This window comes from Pleurodeles waltl, chromosome 6 (genome assembly GCF_031143425.1).
Source record: "Pleurodeles waltl isolate 20211129_DDA chromosome 6, aPleWal1.hap1.20221129, whole genome shotgun sequence".
Taxonomy (NCBI): Eukaryota; Metazoa; Chordata; class Amphibia; order Caudata; family Salamandridae; genus Pleurodeles; species Pleurodeles waltl.
The window spans coordinates 138,963,761-138,984,231 of record NC_090445.1 but is presented as its reverse complement, the minus strand read 5'-3'; the positions used below and the strand labels follow the sequence as shown (position 1 = coordinate 138,984,231).

The 20,471-nt window shown below is 40.8% G+C and overlaps 1 protein-coding gene across 1 annotated transcript in view; it reads left to right on the top strand.

The window, feature by feature from the left end:
- Positions 1 to 19,628, top strand: part of CCR7 (C-C motif chemokine receptor 7) — a 97,597-nt gene extending 77,969 nt beyond the window's left edge. Inside the window, exons 2-3 of the mRNA XM_069237602.1 lie at positions 4,934 to 4,980; positions 14,871 to 19,628. Of these exons, the coding sequence (XP_069093703.1) occupies positions 4,934 to 4,980; positions 14,871 to 15,956 (1,133 nt within the window). The 3' untranslated portion in view covers positions 15,957 to 19,628. The remainder of the gene's footprint in view (positions 1 to 4,933; positions 4,981 to 14,870) is intronic.
- Positions 19,629 to 20,471: the final 843 nt, after the last annotated feature.

The following is a 20,471-nucleotide window of genomic DNA, read 5'->3' as shown; positions in this document are numbered from 1 at the left end:
CCATTATGAACTGCATTTAACAAAATAATCTCTGTGACAAAAGCAGTAACCCACTGTGCCATGCACATAAAATACTGTTCTTTGCACGATACACATTCTTTGCAGCAGGTATATTAACCATCTGCGCTACATCTGAGTCAAACAAAACTCCCATCTCTCTTCAGCAGATATATTAATCACTTGAGTTAGTTTGACGCTTTTATTTTTGTGTTTAAAACTGCTCAACAAAGGAAGTAATAAATATGAAAACACGCACGCATGTGTTTGTCAGAGGCCCTAGCTGGAGAAGTGCCTTCCTCCCAGCCCAGGCCTGCGGACCCCCTGGTGATGTTTCACAGACCCCCAGGGGTCTGAGGACCACAGGTTGGGAACCACTGGATGCTGGGAACTACAGGGGAGCACTAATGTACCCTTTTCTGCATGGCATGGGGCTACCAATTTACCAAAAACCTGTATTATACAGGGAATTTGAAACCACAGAGAAAACGAAAAATTCACAGCTTGTTTACTGTTTCTCCCTAGTAGGAGAAGTGGTTTATTGCAATCCTCCAATGTAGACAATCTGCATATAAGATCCTTTAGATATATGCAAATGTGGGAACCACAATGCAGCTGGCATGTGAAAACAGTGTTCTATGAGTATATCTCCCTGATTGCGTACTGTGACACAGTACTGAATAATATAGAAAAGGAAAATCGTGACGCAGTCTGACTCAAAAGCCAAAGAGTCTATGACATTGTCCAGAAAGCTGGACAAAGTGTGGCTTTCTTGTGTACAATCCACAGCCAATCCGCATCATTGAGATGTTTAATTCCATTTTAGGCATCTAGCGCTCCTTGTGCTGGGCGTTCAAGACCATTCAGGGCAGCTTTCCAGCATGATATGTTAATATCACACTGTGCACTGTTCACTGGGAAGAGACCAGAGGGACTGCCAAAGCTAGTGGCACAGTGCACGTTCTTTGGTATATTAATGAAGAAGTGGAACACGATATGGAGAAAATTGACCCTGTTCTGATAGGCTTCTACCTCTGGAAGGCCGGAATGGAAGCCTGCAGAAGTAACTGCCAGTCAGGAAATGTTAATCTATGCGTATAGCCCAAAGCAGCTGTGTACTAATGTACACAAGTATCACATGACTGTAACTAATATTGTTCTTCTGTTCTGTATATCAGTGTACTGCACTTTAGTGTCTCCCTGTCCTCTTACTATGTCAGTTGTGAATTCAGGGTGTGCCAAGCTATTTTAGTAAAAATGTTTGCAGTGCATAGGATTAGCGGATTAACACAAAAATATGTGTATTATGAGTGCATCTGCCTGATTATGTACTGTAAGTATTGAATAATACAGAGTAAGAACATCATGAAACAGTCAGACACAAACACCAAAGAGACATGATATTGTCCAGAGGTTCAGATAAAGTGTGGCATTGTTCTGAACATCCTCATTCAATCAGCCACATTGAAGATGTTAAATGCCATGTTATGCATCTGGGGCTTTTTATATTGGGTGCTCAGGGCCGTTAGTGAGTGCCTGTATGTATGTATGTATGTGTGTATATATATATATATATATATATATATATATATATATGTATATAAATATATACATATATATATATATATATATACATACATATATATATATATATATATATATATATATATATATATATATATATATATATATATATGTGTGTGTGTTTGCATATATATAAAACACAGTGGTGGTCTCCTCTCTAGTTATAGTTTTCTATAGGAGAAACATTTTTTGTATTGCTAATAACTTTGTGCCATTTTGACATACCTTCACGAATTGTTCAAAAAAATTCATCCACCTCAGTTCATCAAACCCAACTCCTCCCTGGAAAGTTTCAGGGTGGTTTGGCAAACGGGGCAAGAATGACGAGTGTGTGGGGGTGGTGATTGTGGGGGATCTCCAAAACATTGTTGAAAAATGCCTGAACCAAATGTTATATCTTTAATCAGGAAGTGTCCTTTTTATGATTTGGTATAGATCTGTTCAGCCCTTTGAGAAATTTGTGTTTAAAGAGGTGCATATATTGGGGCAGGGTACCCCAACCCCATGGCATTTCTGGGGAGCCCATACAGACTCCTCAAGTGCCAAAACCAAACGTTTGCTACGGATTAGGCGATACTCCAGCAGGACACAAGGTGGCTCTTCAGTGAGGTAGCACAGTCCTGATGTCATTTGAGGTGTCATCAATGATGTCATCAATGATGTCATTTAACATGTCATGAGTGATGCCTTATGTGAGTTTATAAGCAGTACATTGCAAGGGTGCAAGTTATAGTTAGCTCAGTACTTTTACTGGTGAATTTCAGTTAGTTTGTTTCAAAACAATAGTTTATGTTTTTACACGGCCTAACTATAACATGACATCACTGATAACGTCATCCAACCTACTGCTTTTCAAATGAGTCCTTAGACCAGTACAGCATTCTAGATTTGAAAGTACAAAATGGCGCACAATCACGTAAAGCATAAATCACCGTTCAGACACACATGTCCCCTTTGGTGAAGCAAGCTCCTCCAACACACATCGTTCGCCCTGTTCCGAACCCTTTGTGGTTAGGCGACCTCATGTGGGCAATGAACCACTCATGTGTAGGTAAGAATCTACACCAAAGGGCATTCATCCTGTGCACAACTCGTCATGGAGAGCTCACTCCCTCTAGACACCAGAAGAGCCATAGGTTGTGAAGGCCCTACTATGCATGCTCTTTGCCCTACAGATAGCTGACTTCTTGTGGGCAATCAACGAGAGAAGAGTCGCCAAGTCTCTCCTGCGCATGGTCTTCAACCTGTGCACAACCATTAATGGAGAGCTCACTCCCTTTACACACCAAAGACCCATTAGGTAGCTAATCATGCTGCAAATGCTTAGATCCATTAGCAGTAAAGAGGCTATAGACAATTAGGTCTAGACCTACCTTGCTGAATGGCTTCCAGTCAGATAAGTGAATACCAAGATGTCACATTTATTGGGTGATGTCCTCAGTAATGTCACCAGTGATATAATCTACAATGCAATTTGATATATCATAAGTAAAGACATCAGTGATGTCATTGAACATGTCATGAGTGATGTGATAGGTGAGGTCATGAGCAGTGCATTAGCTCAGTAATGCTAGGGGAAATGTACTGTACAAGGGCAAGCCCACTATTCCAGGAGCTGGTCATTTAGTGGAGAGAATGAGACCTAGCCCAAATCAGCATATTTTACATCACTCACTGATTACAGCACCATGCAAACATAGTCTTCACTTTACACTGATAGTGTGCTCACTCGCCTCCCAAGCACCAGGTCATCAAAAACGGCACTTTTCTTAATGGCTTGCATTATTGCTACACAGATACTGCTATTTACTTTATTTTCTACAAAGCTTACTCTATGATAAAGTGAGATAAGTCAGCAGCCTGGTGCCACCTGGGAGTGCACACATCAATTAGCCTGTGTATATCAACATTGGGACAGCTTAATGCAACATACTAGGATGGATGTCTTGTGTTTTGTCTCCCACAAGTTGTGTTTTGTCTCCTAGATGGATTGTTCTTATTCATTTTTTTTGCAGCAGTTTTCTGCTGGTTTTTTAATGGTGGTTTTTATTTTGTATTTATATGGGATATTTATTAAATAATTTTCTAGTATATTCCGTTATTGAGACTGATCATTGGAGTGAATGAGTGTTTGAAATAGTGTGTTGAGTGGTGGATAGTTTTCTGTTCCCCTGGGATTTTTTCTTATCACTGTGCTGTCAAATTACTCCAAGTGGCATGCGTAGCACACACACGTAGATAGCTAGATAGATAGATAGAAAGATAGATAGATAGATAGATAATGGAATGGAACACTTCAACAGAAGATCAATTGGATGGAACTGCTTATATAATGAAGAACAATAAAATGGAATAATTAATCTTAGAAAAAAGACGGAACCATGATGGAACTATCAGGGAGCCAATCTGAGAAAAAAACAACCAAAAGAAACAGACGTTAAGAAAGAACAATGGGGTTAAACAGATGAACAAACATATAAGAAAATAATGGAATGTAATTACCGATCCGAAAACAACAATTTAGTATGACAACTGAGCTAACAAAAACTGAACTTATAAGAAAATCAATCAGACGTTATATAAGTACAATGATACTGTTACAATGTGTGATCTGCGCTAGTGAAAGAGCTCTAAAGTAGTACTATTACAATGTTATTTCATGTAGAATTGTTATTTTGTGTTCACGCTAGTCGGTCAAGAACGTATCCTTTTGACTAAAATATTGTTTTAATATCTGAATATACTGTATGCTTGTATGACCAATGAAATATACTTCAAATAGTTTAACATGTAAAATGGAGTGGAGTTCAGATCTAATATATACACCTGAGGTGTGGAAAGTAATCGAAACAAGCAAAATGTTGGAGTGAAAAAATCGAGCTACAAAAGAGTATGGACGAATAACGGAGCTAATTGGCTGAACATGCAAAAAGAAAGAGAGGAGGGTCCAAGAGTAGAGTATAGGAAGAACAATAAAGGAACAAAAGGCTGGAACATCTGAACGACAAATACCATTTTTTGAAGTAATTTGTGTTGCAAATAATGTTCATTTTCGCTTGACTAAGTCGTAATGAATACTTATTAATACTGGCATTGTATTTCTTTGTTACAGTGAAGCAGCCATGGGTGTCTACCAGTCTAGTGAGGAGTTTGGTGCACTCTTTTTAAAGATATTTCCAAGTTCTCCCAGATCAGATAGTAAAATCTGATTCAAATAATGCATGTTGGTACCTTTGGTATAGTTCAGTTTATCTGCGAGACGTTTGTGGAAAAACATTATTTTTCAAATGTTTTAAAAAGGCATTATAGTACATGCGATATTTCTCATTTCTGCTGTCTGTTTGATCTGTAGGTGCGGTGATGCAGGCCTCAGTTTGGTTGGCAGTTATTAGTTTTCAGGTAAGTTACTCAAAAATGTAGTTTCTATGGTATGCTTGTATAGTAAACCTCTTCTTTTAACACAAAGAAAAAACTTTTTATATACCTATGTGTGGTGTGCAACTTGTAATTCCTGAAACCAAAACATACAAATAATGAGTACCTTAATTTTTTGTTCACTAAGCACATCTCTCTGCGAATAAAGTAACTACCTAGAGCTTCCTCACTATGCACTATCGGTGGAAGATGAGGTATAGTTTCTACTTCACTCAGGTAGCACACAACCTAATAAACAAACGTTAAATATTCTGCATTTCTTTCACGAACAACTCTTACACAACAGAACTCTAGTACCTTATGCTCTGACAATTATTCATAACACGAATACATTATCCTGACATGATTCTTCCTGTTCCATCAAAGGAAGCTTTCAAATGAAATACAACAAAATCAGGGCCTGATTTAGGTCTTAGCGGTAACGGTCCCACTGCCAGTTTTCTGTCGGAAAACCGTCTTCCATCTTGGCAGGCTGTCCGACCTATTTAGGTGTTGGCGGACCAAGTTCCACCAGCTCTGCCAAGAATCTCTGGCCGCCGTGACAGTATTGGCTGGTGGAGGTGGAGTGAGCTGCAGTGGGTGATGTGGTTGTGTCTGTATACGTGCCACATGTGTGTTTTGGGTTGTGTATTGTTTTGCTGTGTGCAACATTCAGGTGTGTGTTGTTGTTGTGTGGTGGTTGTTGTGATGTGTGCAATTGTGCTTTTGTGTCTGTATGTTTGTGTAGATGGGTTTGTCATTGTGTTGGTTGTTGTGGTTGTGTTGTATGTGTGTGTAGTATCAATGGTGTGTGTATGTTGTGTCATGGATGTCTGGCAATGTGTGTTTTCTGAATGTTGTGTGTTGTGTTGTAAGCTGTGCAAGTGGGCACATATGGCTAAGGTATAGTCTGTGTGTGTCACTTACCTCTATGTGATAGCCACTGCCATTGTACAATGCCCAATGGCTTCCACAATGGTCTCCATCCATCAGTAATCCGCCATGATTATGCAGCCTGCAGGACTGTGACTTCTAAATAGGAGTGGCCAGAACCCACCAGCCTGAATGCTAGGTAGAGCACGCCACCGTGGCGGTCTGCGGTTCAGCTGCAATAAATCTAAATATGGCAGTCGGCATACAGTCGAGTTGATGTTGTTTTCAAGTCCACTGTGGCGGCAAACTGGTGGTAATTCCTCCAAGATCTAAATCAGGCCCAAGTCTCATAAAAAATCATAAAAATCTTCAGGTATTTCAAAGTATGTTTCCCATTGACAACACACCTTCCAGAAATACTCTCTGTATTCTCAGTGCCCTTTAATGCAATCCAAAGATGCAACTGGTCATTAGCTGAGTTAATTCCAGAGCTGCGTAGCAAAGCCCTGGATGCAGCAACAATATTTTACAATTGCCCAGCAAAAATGTCATGGGCCACAAGGAAAGCTATACTGCTGTATCTTTGGACGAAGTGAGAGTCTATTGCCTTCTGGGAAACTTAATTTGTTGTTGGAACACTGTCATGTACTGTGTTGTCTGTGCATGCAAAGTCTTAGTCCAAATAACACTGACCCCTTCTTGACAAGCGTGTGTGTGTGCGTGGAAAGCTGCATCATGCAGCATTACACATGCTGTTTGTGAAGCTATCATAATGTCCCTTGCTAGTGGACCAGAAGCCTGACAAGACTCCCACACCATCCCACAAGCTATGCCACTTGAAATGCACTCAAACTCAAAGAAGTCATAGTTCTTGGCAGCAAGTAGCCAAAAGAAGCTGAGCCTCAAATGGTGACTTAAAGGCCACTTTGTCTAACCAGCTGGGTCAATCTGTATTTGCCTCTGGTAATTGTATATCTGTATGATCAAAAATCCTCTCAGATGTTTTTTGGGCCAATTCACAAAGACATTTACTGGATAGTAAAGTACTACAGAAGTAGAATTCCCCATGTTCATAGAAGCCTTTTAGTCGGCTACTATATAGAAAGCAGACCATCTCCTAGATAAAGCTTTTGAGGCATGTAGCTTTATCCCCCTAGCACAATCGAGCAGACTGACTTTGGTTGGGGTAGTGCCTTTGTTTCCTTCCTACTTCAGGTTCAATTTAAAGCATGGGGAGGGATAGGACACTTAGAAAACATCACACACTATCAGTCAAAGTCTTTCACTTTACTCCCTTGTGTTTGGTCACAGAGTGCCCGGTGTGAGTGAGACCCATTTCACGTTTGTGACCCTTTGAAATATGTTAGGATGTTCAAATGGGGTTGATGGTACCTATGGAAGGCAATCACGCTTCTTCTAAACCCTTAAGATCACCTCCCAACCTTACTATATAAGTCTGTGTTCCTTGACTTCAATTTCCAACCCTACCAAAGTATAAAAAAATGCAAACACCAAATGCATACAGTACACTCTTTCTCAGTTTGAATGGCAAAAGAACTGTACTCCTTGTAACAGCTGGACGCCGAGTCCCTCCTTCCTTTCAGGGCCAACACAGAGGAATCTTACTTACCTTGTTTGGCACCCCCGGGTTGTGGAAGGAAAGGGGTCCAGCTCCAGCAGCCAATGCAAGGAAAAGCGACTTGAAGGTCACGGCACCAGGATTTTGGAAGAAAAAAAAATCCCTACTGGGCAATTTAGGTAAAATATAACTGTGTGCATTTATTTTGTGATCACAAAATTAGAAGCCACACGGACAGTTGCCCAAAAATGGAGCCATGCAAATTATTGTACTGTATAGTGAATGTAAATAGGACAGAAAAGGTTTAAACTAGAAGAACACAAGATAGAAACAATTGTTATACTGGAGTCTATGTTGCTGTGAGACATGGCCTTCAAAACGCGTTCTATTGATTTCACCCAGCCTTCTATTCAATACTTCAACATTTTCCCTGTGTACTTTCTTACATACACCATGTACAATCATCAGGAGTGGCTTGTGGTGGTGACGGAGGGTGGGGCAGCACACAGTGGAGTTTGAAATTAATTTAAAAAAAATAAATTTACCTTAATCATCACCACTGCTGTCGTCAGGTCTGCACTCCTCCTCTCCGCGTCTCTGCCGACAGCTCGCCGGCACAGGCTCCCAGCCTGCCGTACAGCACATCCTGATGCTGCTCGGGATTGGCTGGGAGCCTATGCAGGCTGTCTCCAGCCCGGCAAGTGTGTTGTTGGGCTGGACAGAGCCTACTGCCCTTGCATGTTTGGCCAGTCCGAGACAGCCGTCCAAACATACATGTGCTGTGAGGGGCGGTGCTGGACACTCCCCCTCAGTGCTTGTAAAAGCCTGTGGCCCCGCCCCTTTGACTAAAAACAAAAATAAACATAGTTTAAGGCCTGGCCCCCTTCCCTTTAATTAGAAAAAAGACAATGGGGGATGGGGTCACAGGGCTCACTAAGGCTTGTGGACGGGGGCCACTTGGTGTGTGTGTAAGTGGGTCTGTGAGTGGATGTGGTAGTGGTGTTGTGGGCCTGTGAGTGGGTGTATGAATGCGTGAGTGAGTGTGTGAGTGGCTGATTCACAAAATGGTAGCTGCAACTTTTCTCTCATGTTGCGGCCAACCAACCAAGGTATTGCTGTTGGTGTGTGGATCTGCAGATGCACATCTCTAGATATACATAAATATTTTTCTTTAATAACACCAAAACTACTGAACATAATTACAAAAAGCACTTTTTCTGAAACAAGATCTAGCTTTCTCCCAAATTTGGTGTAATTCCGTTCAGCGGTTCAGGCTATGTGCAAAAGCTGTATTGGAAATTGCATTGGGAAATCACATTTTGGGACCCTACCCCTTTCCTCGGCCCGTATTTGATGAAACACCCCTAAACTTTGAAACTTGAGACTGCAGCTGAAGGGGCTGAAGTTTAGAAAATTTCACAACTGCACCAAAGTTATTAGCAAAACAAAAAAAAAAATTCTTATGGAAACTCGGTCCTAACTATTACTACCTATTGTGGACCGCCAGTAGGGTTTATATATGTGTGTGTGTATGTGCATGTGTGCGTGTGAACAAAATTGCATTTATATACATATACATATATATAGTAGACTACGAAGTTTTGCACTATTTGACTGAAAACAAAACAGGCAGATATTAGCATTTGACACCCCTTCCATTTCGAATCTCAAGGCAACCTACACCCTGACCTCTGAAGCGGTAGTCCTCAGGTCCATATCCGTTGTACCAAATTTCTTTCTATCAAAATATCAAAAACTGATCTATTGCAAAGTAAGTTTCTTGTTCCAAAAATGGCAAGAAATGTGTAACCTCGGGTAAAGGGTCTTTGATCGTGAAGATGTGTAAATGAGAGATAGTGAGAGTGCTCCGCGGAAGCCTAGCCCAGTATCTACACAAAACACCACTTGCACCTGTCTTTCTTAACCACATCCTTCCGACCCTTTCTGTCTACAGTGAGGGGAGTGAAAACCGCAAACTTCGGCAATTGCACAATTGTTTGGCTGTAAAGAAAAAGAGAACCCTTTTAATTGCTCAGAGTTTACTGGCTGAGGTCTGATTGCAGTAGTGTGATAGCAGCATTAAACGTGCGTATTATATAAATAAAGGAAATGAACGCTAGGTGGAAATTGAAGCCTAAAGTTGGAAATTAATTGGCTGAATAAACATTTTTTTAAATCTATCAAACCCATAAGATATATTCTATAAGAAAAGTCACTCAGTTCTTAAGGCAATTAAGTTACTTAAATTTGGTATATTTGCATCTCTCCTTAAGGCTTTGGCTGCAGACACATTGGCAGTGGTGGGGTCTGACGTTGATGACAATAAAGGCGCTTATGTAGTGTTCTGTATGTGGGCACATCTAGCGTTGTACACTGTTGCTTCCAAGCTCACTGTAAATTTAATGAAATTAGATGAAGAGATGAATCTTTTGGTAAAGATTTAAATCTGCGAAGGGGAGGTTCCAGCCTCAGCTCTACTGCCTGGGAATTCTTAAGTGCCATTAATCATCAGGCCATGGGCTCCCTTTGCTAATCGGCGATGGAGGCTGCGAGGACCCTTGCTCCATAAGATCCGACGCTTTTACAAATCATTTCGTGCCGTTTCTCAGATCCTGGGCTAGACTATTGCAACACAATCTGCTCTGGGTTCCCTTAAAACTTGACGGGGTAAAATGGTTACATAAATAGATTGCAAGACCATCTTTGAAGAAGAACGATATTGCCTTCAGCTTTACTTAAAATCACCGCAGATTTTAGTATGAAATACAAAACCCTCCCTGCTGTTCATGAGGACTCCAGGAGCAAGCTCACATGAGGGCTGCAACAGTGGAACCAGGCACCTCACATCAGTGCTTAATTTGTAATAAAAAAAAGTGCCGGTGCCCAAAGCCCTCCTCTTAAACACGCGGCTCCTGCAATTAAATGTGCGAGCACAGAATACAGAGGCAGCGTAATCCTGAAGCCATCTCGGGCCTCTTCAATCCATATAAAGCCACTCCCTGCCCCTTCAGCCCACTCTTGCAGCTTTCTACTTTCTCCCTTTGTGACGCTTTTTCGTTTTTCCCTTCTTCCGTCTTTCCCATATGTGTCTTTTGCTCGCAGCAAATGCTTGAGGCAGAAGAATAAGCCCCGGCCCTCAAAAATAAGTGGCGGTGCTCAGCACCGTTAAAAACAAGCACAAATTAAGCTCTGCCTCACATCAAGCAACGTTCATGCATGGCAGCAAGACCAGACATGGGCGCTGGTCCCTTAAAACACGGGGACCCAGTTCCATCTCTTCATCTGTGAAGAGGCTGCCAACCTAGTAGGAGTTCGGATTGGAGAACTGTTGTAAAGTGGTCTGTGGAAACATCCCAAATATCTCAAATGCAACTCTCTCACCTCCTTAGCTTCTATTTAACGTGCATATGGAATGTATCTCCTGCCTCGCTAACTGTACACACACAATCACTTCCCTACACAACACCCAAAGGATGTTAGCCTAATGTTTCTGTCTGATGGGAACTGCTAGTCGCATGTGTAGTGAAGGGAACAAACCATAGAAGAAGACCTGCTTGACGTTATATAACAGAAGTGGACCAAATGCAGGCGTTTTAAGATAGGAGTCAGTCTGGTATGCCAAACATTCAAATATGTTACAACGCTTCTGGTAAATGTTTTAATGTCTTTAGCTAACGGTTCTGGTGGCCAAGTGAAAGGCAGAGACATGTTGCATTCTTCACAGAAATCAGACCTCCCACGCTTAATATTTTCAGAAAAATAGACTAGTAAGATTCTTGGTGAAAGAAAAGTCAAAAAAGTTAGCTTTCTTTGAAGAGCATAAAAGCAGTTTTTAAATCCGGGGAAGTCGTTTAGGGCTTATCCATTTAGGCAGGGTGTTTTAGTTCAAGTGCAGGGTTTTCACTCAAAAATCGGAGCTATCCACCTACAAGGTAAGGGTCAGATGTACAAAGCACTAGTCCCTGAATATAGTCGCAACTTGTGAGGAGTATTTTGTGAACCAAATTATATATCAATAGGTTGGTTCGAAAAATACACATTTTTTGTGGGTAGCAAATTGACCTACCTCATGAATATTAATGAGGTAGGTCGCAATCCCATCTGCAAATTGCCTACCACAACTTGTTTGTAGTAAGTAAAGTATTAGTGTTTTACAACTGGATTTCTTTTGCAAAACAGTACATACCATTCAGATTCAGTATTTGGACAGGACACCCTAAACATGCCCCTTCCAAATAAAACATTGTAAAAAACATTTTACCAAATCACAATTTGTGGTTTGTATGTACCAAAAGGTATTTTTGTGATTCAACATGGCCTAATTCTGCTAATCTGTCCTTTTGCGACTACAAAAAGCCATTGTGCATCTGACCATAATTTTTTTAATTTTATGTTAGGTTCTTTTTGTTACAGCCTCAGCCTGATACCTCCTCAAAGGGATCTATCTCCCCTCCTACTGTGATTAACTAACAGGCTTCACCCATCATAAGGCCCCTACAATCCAAGCACTATTGTGTTCTCACACCATCTACACTAAACAATCTATAGCATGCTAAATTAGCTCATGTACACACAGACACAGCATGTCATGCATCATTCTCTTTCCGTACACACTGGACAACCAGAAATGTAATGTCACTATACCATATTATTTCCGTGCTCGCAGGACAGATGACACTCATGCACAATATTCATTCAGAAACAACAAGCCAAACTCTTACCTAATCCTACTATTTCACAAGCAACAAACAAACGCCCAGAAGGACATTATGCTCAGAAACTTTCTCACATTTATAAAAGTGCAGACCGGTACTCCAGCATGCCTAACACCCACTTACATAAGCTGGCCAAACCAATGTTCTGTACACAGTACCAAGCTTTCTAGATGCAGCCTAAGCATCAGAAAGGGCACTTCCCATACATAATGATAACAACCATTAGTATGTGCAGGCTGCCTTCTGAAAACACAACATTCAAACACCAATGGAGTCCAATACTACTATTCCTAACAAAAGTACACGCCCGCACATCCCACCAGTGTCCTAATGTGTCATGGTAAAGAAGAAATCACATGCAACCTACATTTATTCACTTCAATTGATTCAAGAACCCACGCCCTTCAGATCCTCCATTCATCGGTAATGTGATTGACCCGATTACACAGAAGCTGAAACACACACTTCAACACACAATCTAGACAATCGCTAATATACTTTGCCTCCATTACCACACACCGGCCAAATCTTCCCATCTACTGTCAGAGAAAACAACTAGGCAGCAAACGTGCCTATGGGTAAAAGATATGTATCATTGTCAGGTGCGGCTCCTCCACTAGGGCAGAGGAGCGTCGCCCCCCCCCCCACCAGCCGCAACTGCTGCAAAACATTTTATTAAAAACAATAGTAAACTATGCCCTCTCATCTTAGTAACACATTTTGTCCCCCGGGGTGGGCTTCCTGGACCTGGATGGCTTTGGGAGGGGGATCGCATGGCCCACCTCCCAGTATTGAATCATTTCAGTGGGCTGCCCAGGACCTATAATGGCTCAGGAAAGGGGGCCAATTGCCCACTCCCATTAATAAAAGAAAGCAGCTTCAGCTGCCATTTCTTTAATCCCAATGTTTTTTATTTTGGGCATGGGGGTGCCTCTAGGTCACCCCCATGGGCTGTCAGGGGGCACGGTATCCCTACCCTGCCCCCTTATAGTATTGTTTTTTACATGTTCAGGATGGGAAACTAAGTTCCTTGGTCCTGTAATGGCTGCCAGCAATATTTTTCTCATGTTGCTGGTAGCCAATCAGAGCACTCAGTGGGAGGTAACCCAAGGGAACTAAAGCTCCCTTGGCCAATCAGAACACTCTATTTTTTAAATTGGTACTCCTGCAAGAGTCTCTCAAGACTCTCATGGACACAACCATCCAGATATCTTTATTTTTTTACACTTAACTTCTCAAAAGATACTGAACTTATTTATAACAAATCACACAAAAAACAATCTGCATACCACGATCTAGCTTCCTGCCAAATTTGGTGTAATATAAACTATTCAAAATGTAGCACCTTTTTGGAAAGTTTCATAGAGATTCATCTAACAGGGCAAAGTTACTAGCAACACAAAAGTGCTTTTCCTATGGAACAGCTGGTCTAACTATAACTCTCCAATGGCGACCATCACTAGGGAGTTGACAACAGTGTGCATGGAGGTTGGTGAGTTACAATTTGATTTGAAGGTGGTGTAAAAATTATAAATTTAAAGTATAAAATAACTTTAGAGTTTAACATTCATTTGTATAGAAAGAATAAATAGTTATAGTAATTTGAAGGTAGGGTGTAAATGGTAATTTTAAGGTATAACTATAACATTAGAATTTCTAATGTTTGTGTAGTTTAAGTTTGGGTTGTATGGAAAGAATACATACAGTGTCCCTACCTATAACTAATCTTTAACCTTTTTTTTCTTTTTTCATTTAATGTGTATATATATATATATATATATATATATATATATATATATATGTAAAGCCATTCGTTATATCATCATGCAACCGTTTTCCTCCGCTTTGCAAGTCACAAAGTAAGGTAGCAAAACGTTTCCACCTCAATTGCGGTTGCAAAGCTGTATCAAGCTAAAACATCTTAAGCAGTAGAGGGAACTCATGAGCAAAAATGTAGTTGTCCCTGTGGGACAGCTTCTCCATTGGAAATCGAGTTAGATGCTCCTCCCACTGCCTTCAAAAATAGGAAACACTTCTTTTGAAGGCACTCTGTCTCTTTAATGGATATGGGCTGCTCTAAAAAAATGCTTCCTGTTTGGAAGAGCAAATGCAAGGACCGTGGCCCCTGCAGATCACCATCCCTACATTTAGAGCCTTTCACAGTGGGTCAAAAAATGCAACCTGCACAATTAATATGCATTAGACAGGTTATTTTTGCCACCTGCTCTAAATGCTGCAAATGGCTAATTTGCATTTCAACCTCTTAGTAAATAGGTTGCACCTCACCTTCATTCTCAAACTAGTCATTGTGTAAGTTGCACATCAGTGGTTTATGAACAAGGATAGTACATCAGAACCTTATTTCCCTCAATTTTGTATAATTGTGCTGCGGCCATGTTTTCGTCTGTGCGCAAGCCTTATAACGGGACTTTTGGAGAAAATAATAGTTGGAGCCTTTGTACTCAGCCAGTTCGCTGCCCACCATTATCTCCAAATAGCCAAGGCTCAGGTGTAGATACCTTAGCTGGGGAAAAAGGGACCGGCTGCAGGATCTCTCACATAGGTTCCGATTCGCTTCACTGCACTGCATGTGTCCTGAACTCACTTCACCCTGCTTTTTACTCTTCTCATCACTGTGGGCTTCGGGATGATATCAAATATAATACCCTTAATCTCTTTCTCTACATGTTCTTCTTTTCTCATTGCAGCTCTGCGCTGGTGTCCAAAATACTACTGATTTCTTTGAGATCTATGATGATGATGATCCCAACTCCACCTTAGATTATAAGAACTATGAGTCTCCATGCCAGAAGGGGGATGTGCGCCACTTCCGGGCCGTGTTCCTTCCCACAATGTATGCTATCATCTGCTTCGTGGGACTTGCTGGGAATGGCCTGGTGATGCTCACCTACATCTACTTCAAGAGACTGAAGACTATGACTGACCTGTACTTGCTGAACCTGGCCCTGGCAGATATCCTCTTCCTCTTCACCCTCCCTTTCTGGGCTGTCAGTATTGCACAATACTGGCTGTTTGGTGACTTCTTCTGCAAGATGATCTACTGTGTCTTCAAAATGAGCTTCTTCGGCGGCATGCTTCTCCTCATGGGCATCAGCATTGACCGCTACTTCTGCATTGTCCAGGCAGCTTCAGCACATCGCCACCGCCCCCAGACAGCATTCATTGGAAAGCTCTCCTGCATCCTCATATGGATTGTAGCTTTGATTCTCGCCATCCCAGAGCTGGTCCACAGTGGAGTGAAAAAAACCAACAATCAGTATCACTGCACCATCACTTCCTTCAACATAGTGAATTTGACAACAGGCTTAAAAGTATCTCAGGTCATTCTTGGCTTCCTTGTTCCCTTGTTGGTGATGTCCTTCTGTTACCTAATGATCGTCAGGACCCTACTGCAGGCACGGAACTTTGAGAAGTACAAGGCCATCAAGGTGATCATTGCTGTGGTCATTGTTTTCATTCTTTTTCAGCTTCCCCACAACAGTGTCCTTTTGGCCAAGACTATCTCGACATTCAACTCAACCTTGGACTGTGAGAGGAGCAAGCAGATGGATATTGCAGATGATGTGACATATAGCTTGGCTTGCTTCCGTTGCTGCCTCAACCCCTTCCTCTATGCCTTCATCGGTGTTAAGTTCCGCAATGACCTATTCAAGCTCCTGAAGGAGCTTGGATGCCTGAGCCAAGAACAGCTGCTCCAATGGTCTACCTGCCGGCAGCACAGAAGAATCTCTGTTGTGATGGAGACTGAGACAACAACCACCTTTTCCCCCTAAAAGACGTTAAAACAGCTATACTTATCTAGAGATCCTGGATGCTTTTTAAATTTGTTAAAAATATTTCACACAAGCTAGCCCTTCCTATTTGCTTGTGAAGATCCCCCAGAGTTACTGTCTTCAAATATAGCCACCACAGAGAAGGCTATCATTGTTGAAAGAAAGAGTATCTTTTGATTACGTTTATGAAAAAGGTCTGCACAGGTATTTTTCAGTGGACCAGTACATGACCCCAGGGGAGCAGAACAATTCTCAAAGGCCTCAAGTTGATCTCCTGGATATTCTACTGAACTACTGGTTCAGAAGGCCCAGCTGCTTTTCCATCTCCTCACCTTATATTGAGTTTGGCTTCAACCAAGGAACCGAAAGTAGGCCAGAGTAGAGGGAGAAAAGAGCCTTCCAGAATTCACACAGCTTTTCAACCAGAGAAATGCACAATGCCTATTACTCTGCTACATGTCTTGAATGAATGCAATACATTCGGTGGAGAAAGTACTGTCAGTTAATGACCATGGAAGACCACGATGGAAGATGTTAGCAATGAACTTGAAAAGTCACGCATCTTTAAATCTAGATATTATCTTTACCTAGAGCAGCATGCATAATAAAACCTTGACCTGACCCATCAGTTGGACCAGACCCAACAACAACATTATCATCGTTTTTTCATTTACCGGTTAGTGCAAATTTAACTGTGAACATGGAGAAGCTCTTGCTCTGATGCCTAGACATTTCATATGAAAAAAAACAAATGTACTATTTTTGTTCTGTGATTTCAATGGACCATAGGTTTCTTTCCCTTCACAATCTCACACTTACATCGACAAGCATAAAATAAGATTGCATCACTGGAAGTACAAGATCTAGGATACAGTGATAAAAGATGTTGCCTAAATGTCCAAACTGCAGAGGCAGCATGTGATGTATGGACGTGCTAAAACTATTTAATCAGACCAAAAGTGCAAACAAAGCCAACTGTTTTATTTTGGCCGTGTCATTTGTAAGATACAATAATGAGTACCCACTCTTCACGCATCATTTAGTACCAAATGGACTCATGAACCAAGACGATCTCCCATATTGTAAGGAGAATTTCTGGAAACAATATAAGCTAAAGCTCGATATTTTATATTCACTCAAAGATCTGCTGCTGCATGCTTAATGTTTTATGCTTGTCAAATGTCAAACTTGCTAATAGAGTTTTTTTTCTTGGATGTAAATAGAATTACCATTTATTATATTCAAAGACATGAAGAGAACATTTGACATCTGGACTGGAGTACAATGCAAGCAATAGCTGTTTTTTGCCAAAATGGGAATTAAAGTCTTGACATTTTCCCGAGCTGCCAATATTTCTTGAACAGAAGACATAGTTCTAGCTTTTAAAAATGTTGGAACTACTTGAGTTCTAGTACAGTAAAATAAGAGGAATTGCTACATAAAGTATTCAGAACTTCCAGGTTCAACTAACCTACACTGAATAATGGTCATGACAGCAAACCCATCAATGATTTAAAGGGACATCCACGGAAATTAGAACAATCTAGTTCTCTTTCTGCAATCCTGTAACTTCAAAAATCACCAACAAAGTAGGTCTCAGAATGTTCCTTTGTTTGAAAACTTCAGTTTTTTGTTGTTTTGTGACAATATGTTCTAGAATCCCTTTAAAACGAAAGGGTCTGCACCACAAATGGGGCGGTTCTTGCAATGTATCATTATCCATGTCCTGCTGAGTAATAGTCTACAGCAGGATTTACTATTTTTCACACGTACCTGAACTTTAGAACCTGAAGGAATGATTTCTGGCAAAGCATTACATAAAAACATGCCTCTTAGTAGAAGTAGTTCTCTTGATCTACATATATTGGCACCCACTGGGTATCTTGTCATTATTTTTTACTGAAGAAGGCCTTTACTTGTCAATTTCTCACACAGAAGCAGTAGGTAGAGATGCAACTTCCATATCTATTGTCTAGCAGGCCAATTTCATTAAAAAAAATGTTTATTGAAGGTTACTGCATGGCAGAGCACTGTAATGCCTACACTATGGTTGTTGACCGGAAAAGCAGAAGAGGCATTCAGAAAGTACGGCTGCTTTTCCCATATCATCACCTTATCTTAATCTTGGTCTACAAAAAGGTGCCTAAAGGAGACAAGAGTGTGGGGTGAAAAGGGCTTTCAAGAATTCAAACGATTTTCAACCATAGACAGCCTTAATGCCTAGTTACAACTAAACATTTGAAGCATAAAGCAATGCAAAACATTGATAAAGTATTTACAACACACCAATTTACTAAAGTTCCAATGGTTGTAGTAGCAAACTTGTGCACCATTTGACCCTCTATTACCTCAGCCTCCTGATTGCTGAGGAACAGCTACAACAAAGGCAGCTTCAGAAAATAAACAGGGTTCTTAGAGCTCTCTTCACTTGTAAGGTCTTCATTAACAGGCCCACCACGTGCAAGACCTGTTGTTATCAATCCTTAAAAATATACATAGAGTGGGCTTCAGCTCCAACCAGGTTAGTGTTGCTTTCTCACCTAATGCCTTGTTTGTTGTATCATTCCACCTCCTATGAAGAGCTTGCATTGCAATGCGTGAGGGACTATTTTAAATCTCAAAACTGCACCGACTCATTAAACATTAAATTAAATGAAATTATTTATCTCTTTGATGCATCATAAGCAGTAATCGTTTTTTATACTGTAGCAAGATTTTTTAATATTGAAGTCATTACTTAAAATGCAAACCAGGCATATTGGCTTTTACAGTGCTTGTTATGCCAGATGCTGCTTCGTGCCCTCTGAGACAAGAGGTCAACAAGAGAAGTAGCGACCCCTAGCTGGCGCTCTTGCTTTACAAGAGGGCAAAACAAAAACCAGGCCTAAAAATCGTTTTATGGTTGGCTTCTGATTGAATAACTGTTTTGAACTCAGCCTCCAGTTTTCATGGATCCTGCTTGTGAAATAGTACTCACAGAGCTGGCCGGTGCTGCCTAAAGATAGTGAGAATGGTGCAGAGAAGGTTGGGTGTTCTCTGGCTGAGCCTTTAAGGAGCAGTTTTCTTTTTCCCATGTATAACACCTGACCTTTTTTTTTAAAGTAAAATCTTTATTCACCCAAAGGATGATGTTATTGTTCATCTTAATTATTAAGATACTTCTAAAGTATCACAAATATTTTAATAATTAAGAACGTTGACAAAAATTCTGTACATTTGCTGTCTCATGTCATTAGGAGATTAAGAGGCCTGGTGGTTTTTGTTACAGATCATTCCATTCATAGGCATAGGTTCAAAACGAAAAGTGTCAAATAAAGCCCAGGCGTGGAGATATTGTATCCTGGAGACACGGAGTGGGATGGTAACCTTACAAGATGGACCCCAAAAGTGTATCAGAAAGAAATGACTCAAAACATTAAAGAGTTTAGGTGCATGGGGCATGTGGAACTGCACTTGTTTGTTAATGCTCATTTCTGGTGTTGAGATTGTGTTAATTCATTCCACAAGGCAAGTTGTGTGATCTGAGATTTCTGATCATTATGCCTATTTAAAACACGTCCTGACAGATACCCAGAAGGAACTATACATAGAAATATGGCATTCATGTGCAGAGAATTATAGTCTTGTGTGATTTACATACACAACCCTGTTACAATAAAGATTTTGAATGAGAAGGTCTGCTTCTTAATCAAGTATACAATATTGGTGTAAGAGCTTCGAATGATAGAAAGAATGAGATGAGCAAGTCCCACCCACAGGTGAATCACGAGTGAGAAATTAATAACAGTAACTTGCTTTCTTTTTTTAACTTCACACTGCAGTTCTTTTAATGTCTATTTACTAATAACAGGTGTTGCTGGAAACTAACTGAAGGCTACTTAGTTTATCAGTCTCAACCTTCGCCTTGGAACACCTGATGGGATCTGCCAAGATTCAACCTCAGCTGTAAACCCTTAACTATCTTTACTGTAAAAGGAGAAAATGTAGGCATACTATAGATACAAGGAAATCGTAAACACGACACTGTTACGAGTAAACCAGTCAGGCAAAGGACAGCACAAAAGAAATGTTCGACAATATATAGAGGTCTAGTGCTGGGACCCGGACCCTAGGCTTATCCCACAGAGGAGATGGATGAACATCTGGGGGATTTCATTTAAAAAAACGCAGGTTTGTTAGACAAACGATTACTGATTCTGTTGCATTGTATTGCCATTAATATAAAGCCTGCTACCAACGAGAAGGCACTGAAATGCTTTCTGAATGTGTGGAATGGTACTTACTTGGATCCTACTCTACTGGGATTTGGTGAAGTATAAGTGTTTACAGCTAAACAGGCTGTTAAGAGTCTGTGTCCTGCAATCTCTAATATTCCTATCATGCAAACTGTGCTGACTTCATAGGTGCCTGCTAATGTCCATGCACACATGTTAATGGGTTGCTTCCAAACTATTAGTAACACTGTAATGCTTACAGATATCGGTAGTTATACTGTTTTTACCATTCATGCACAGT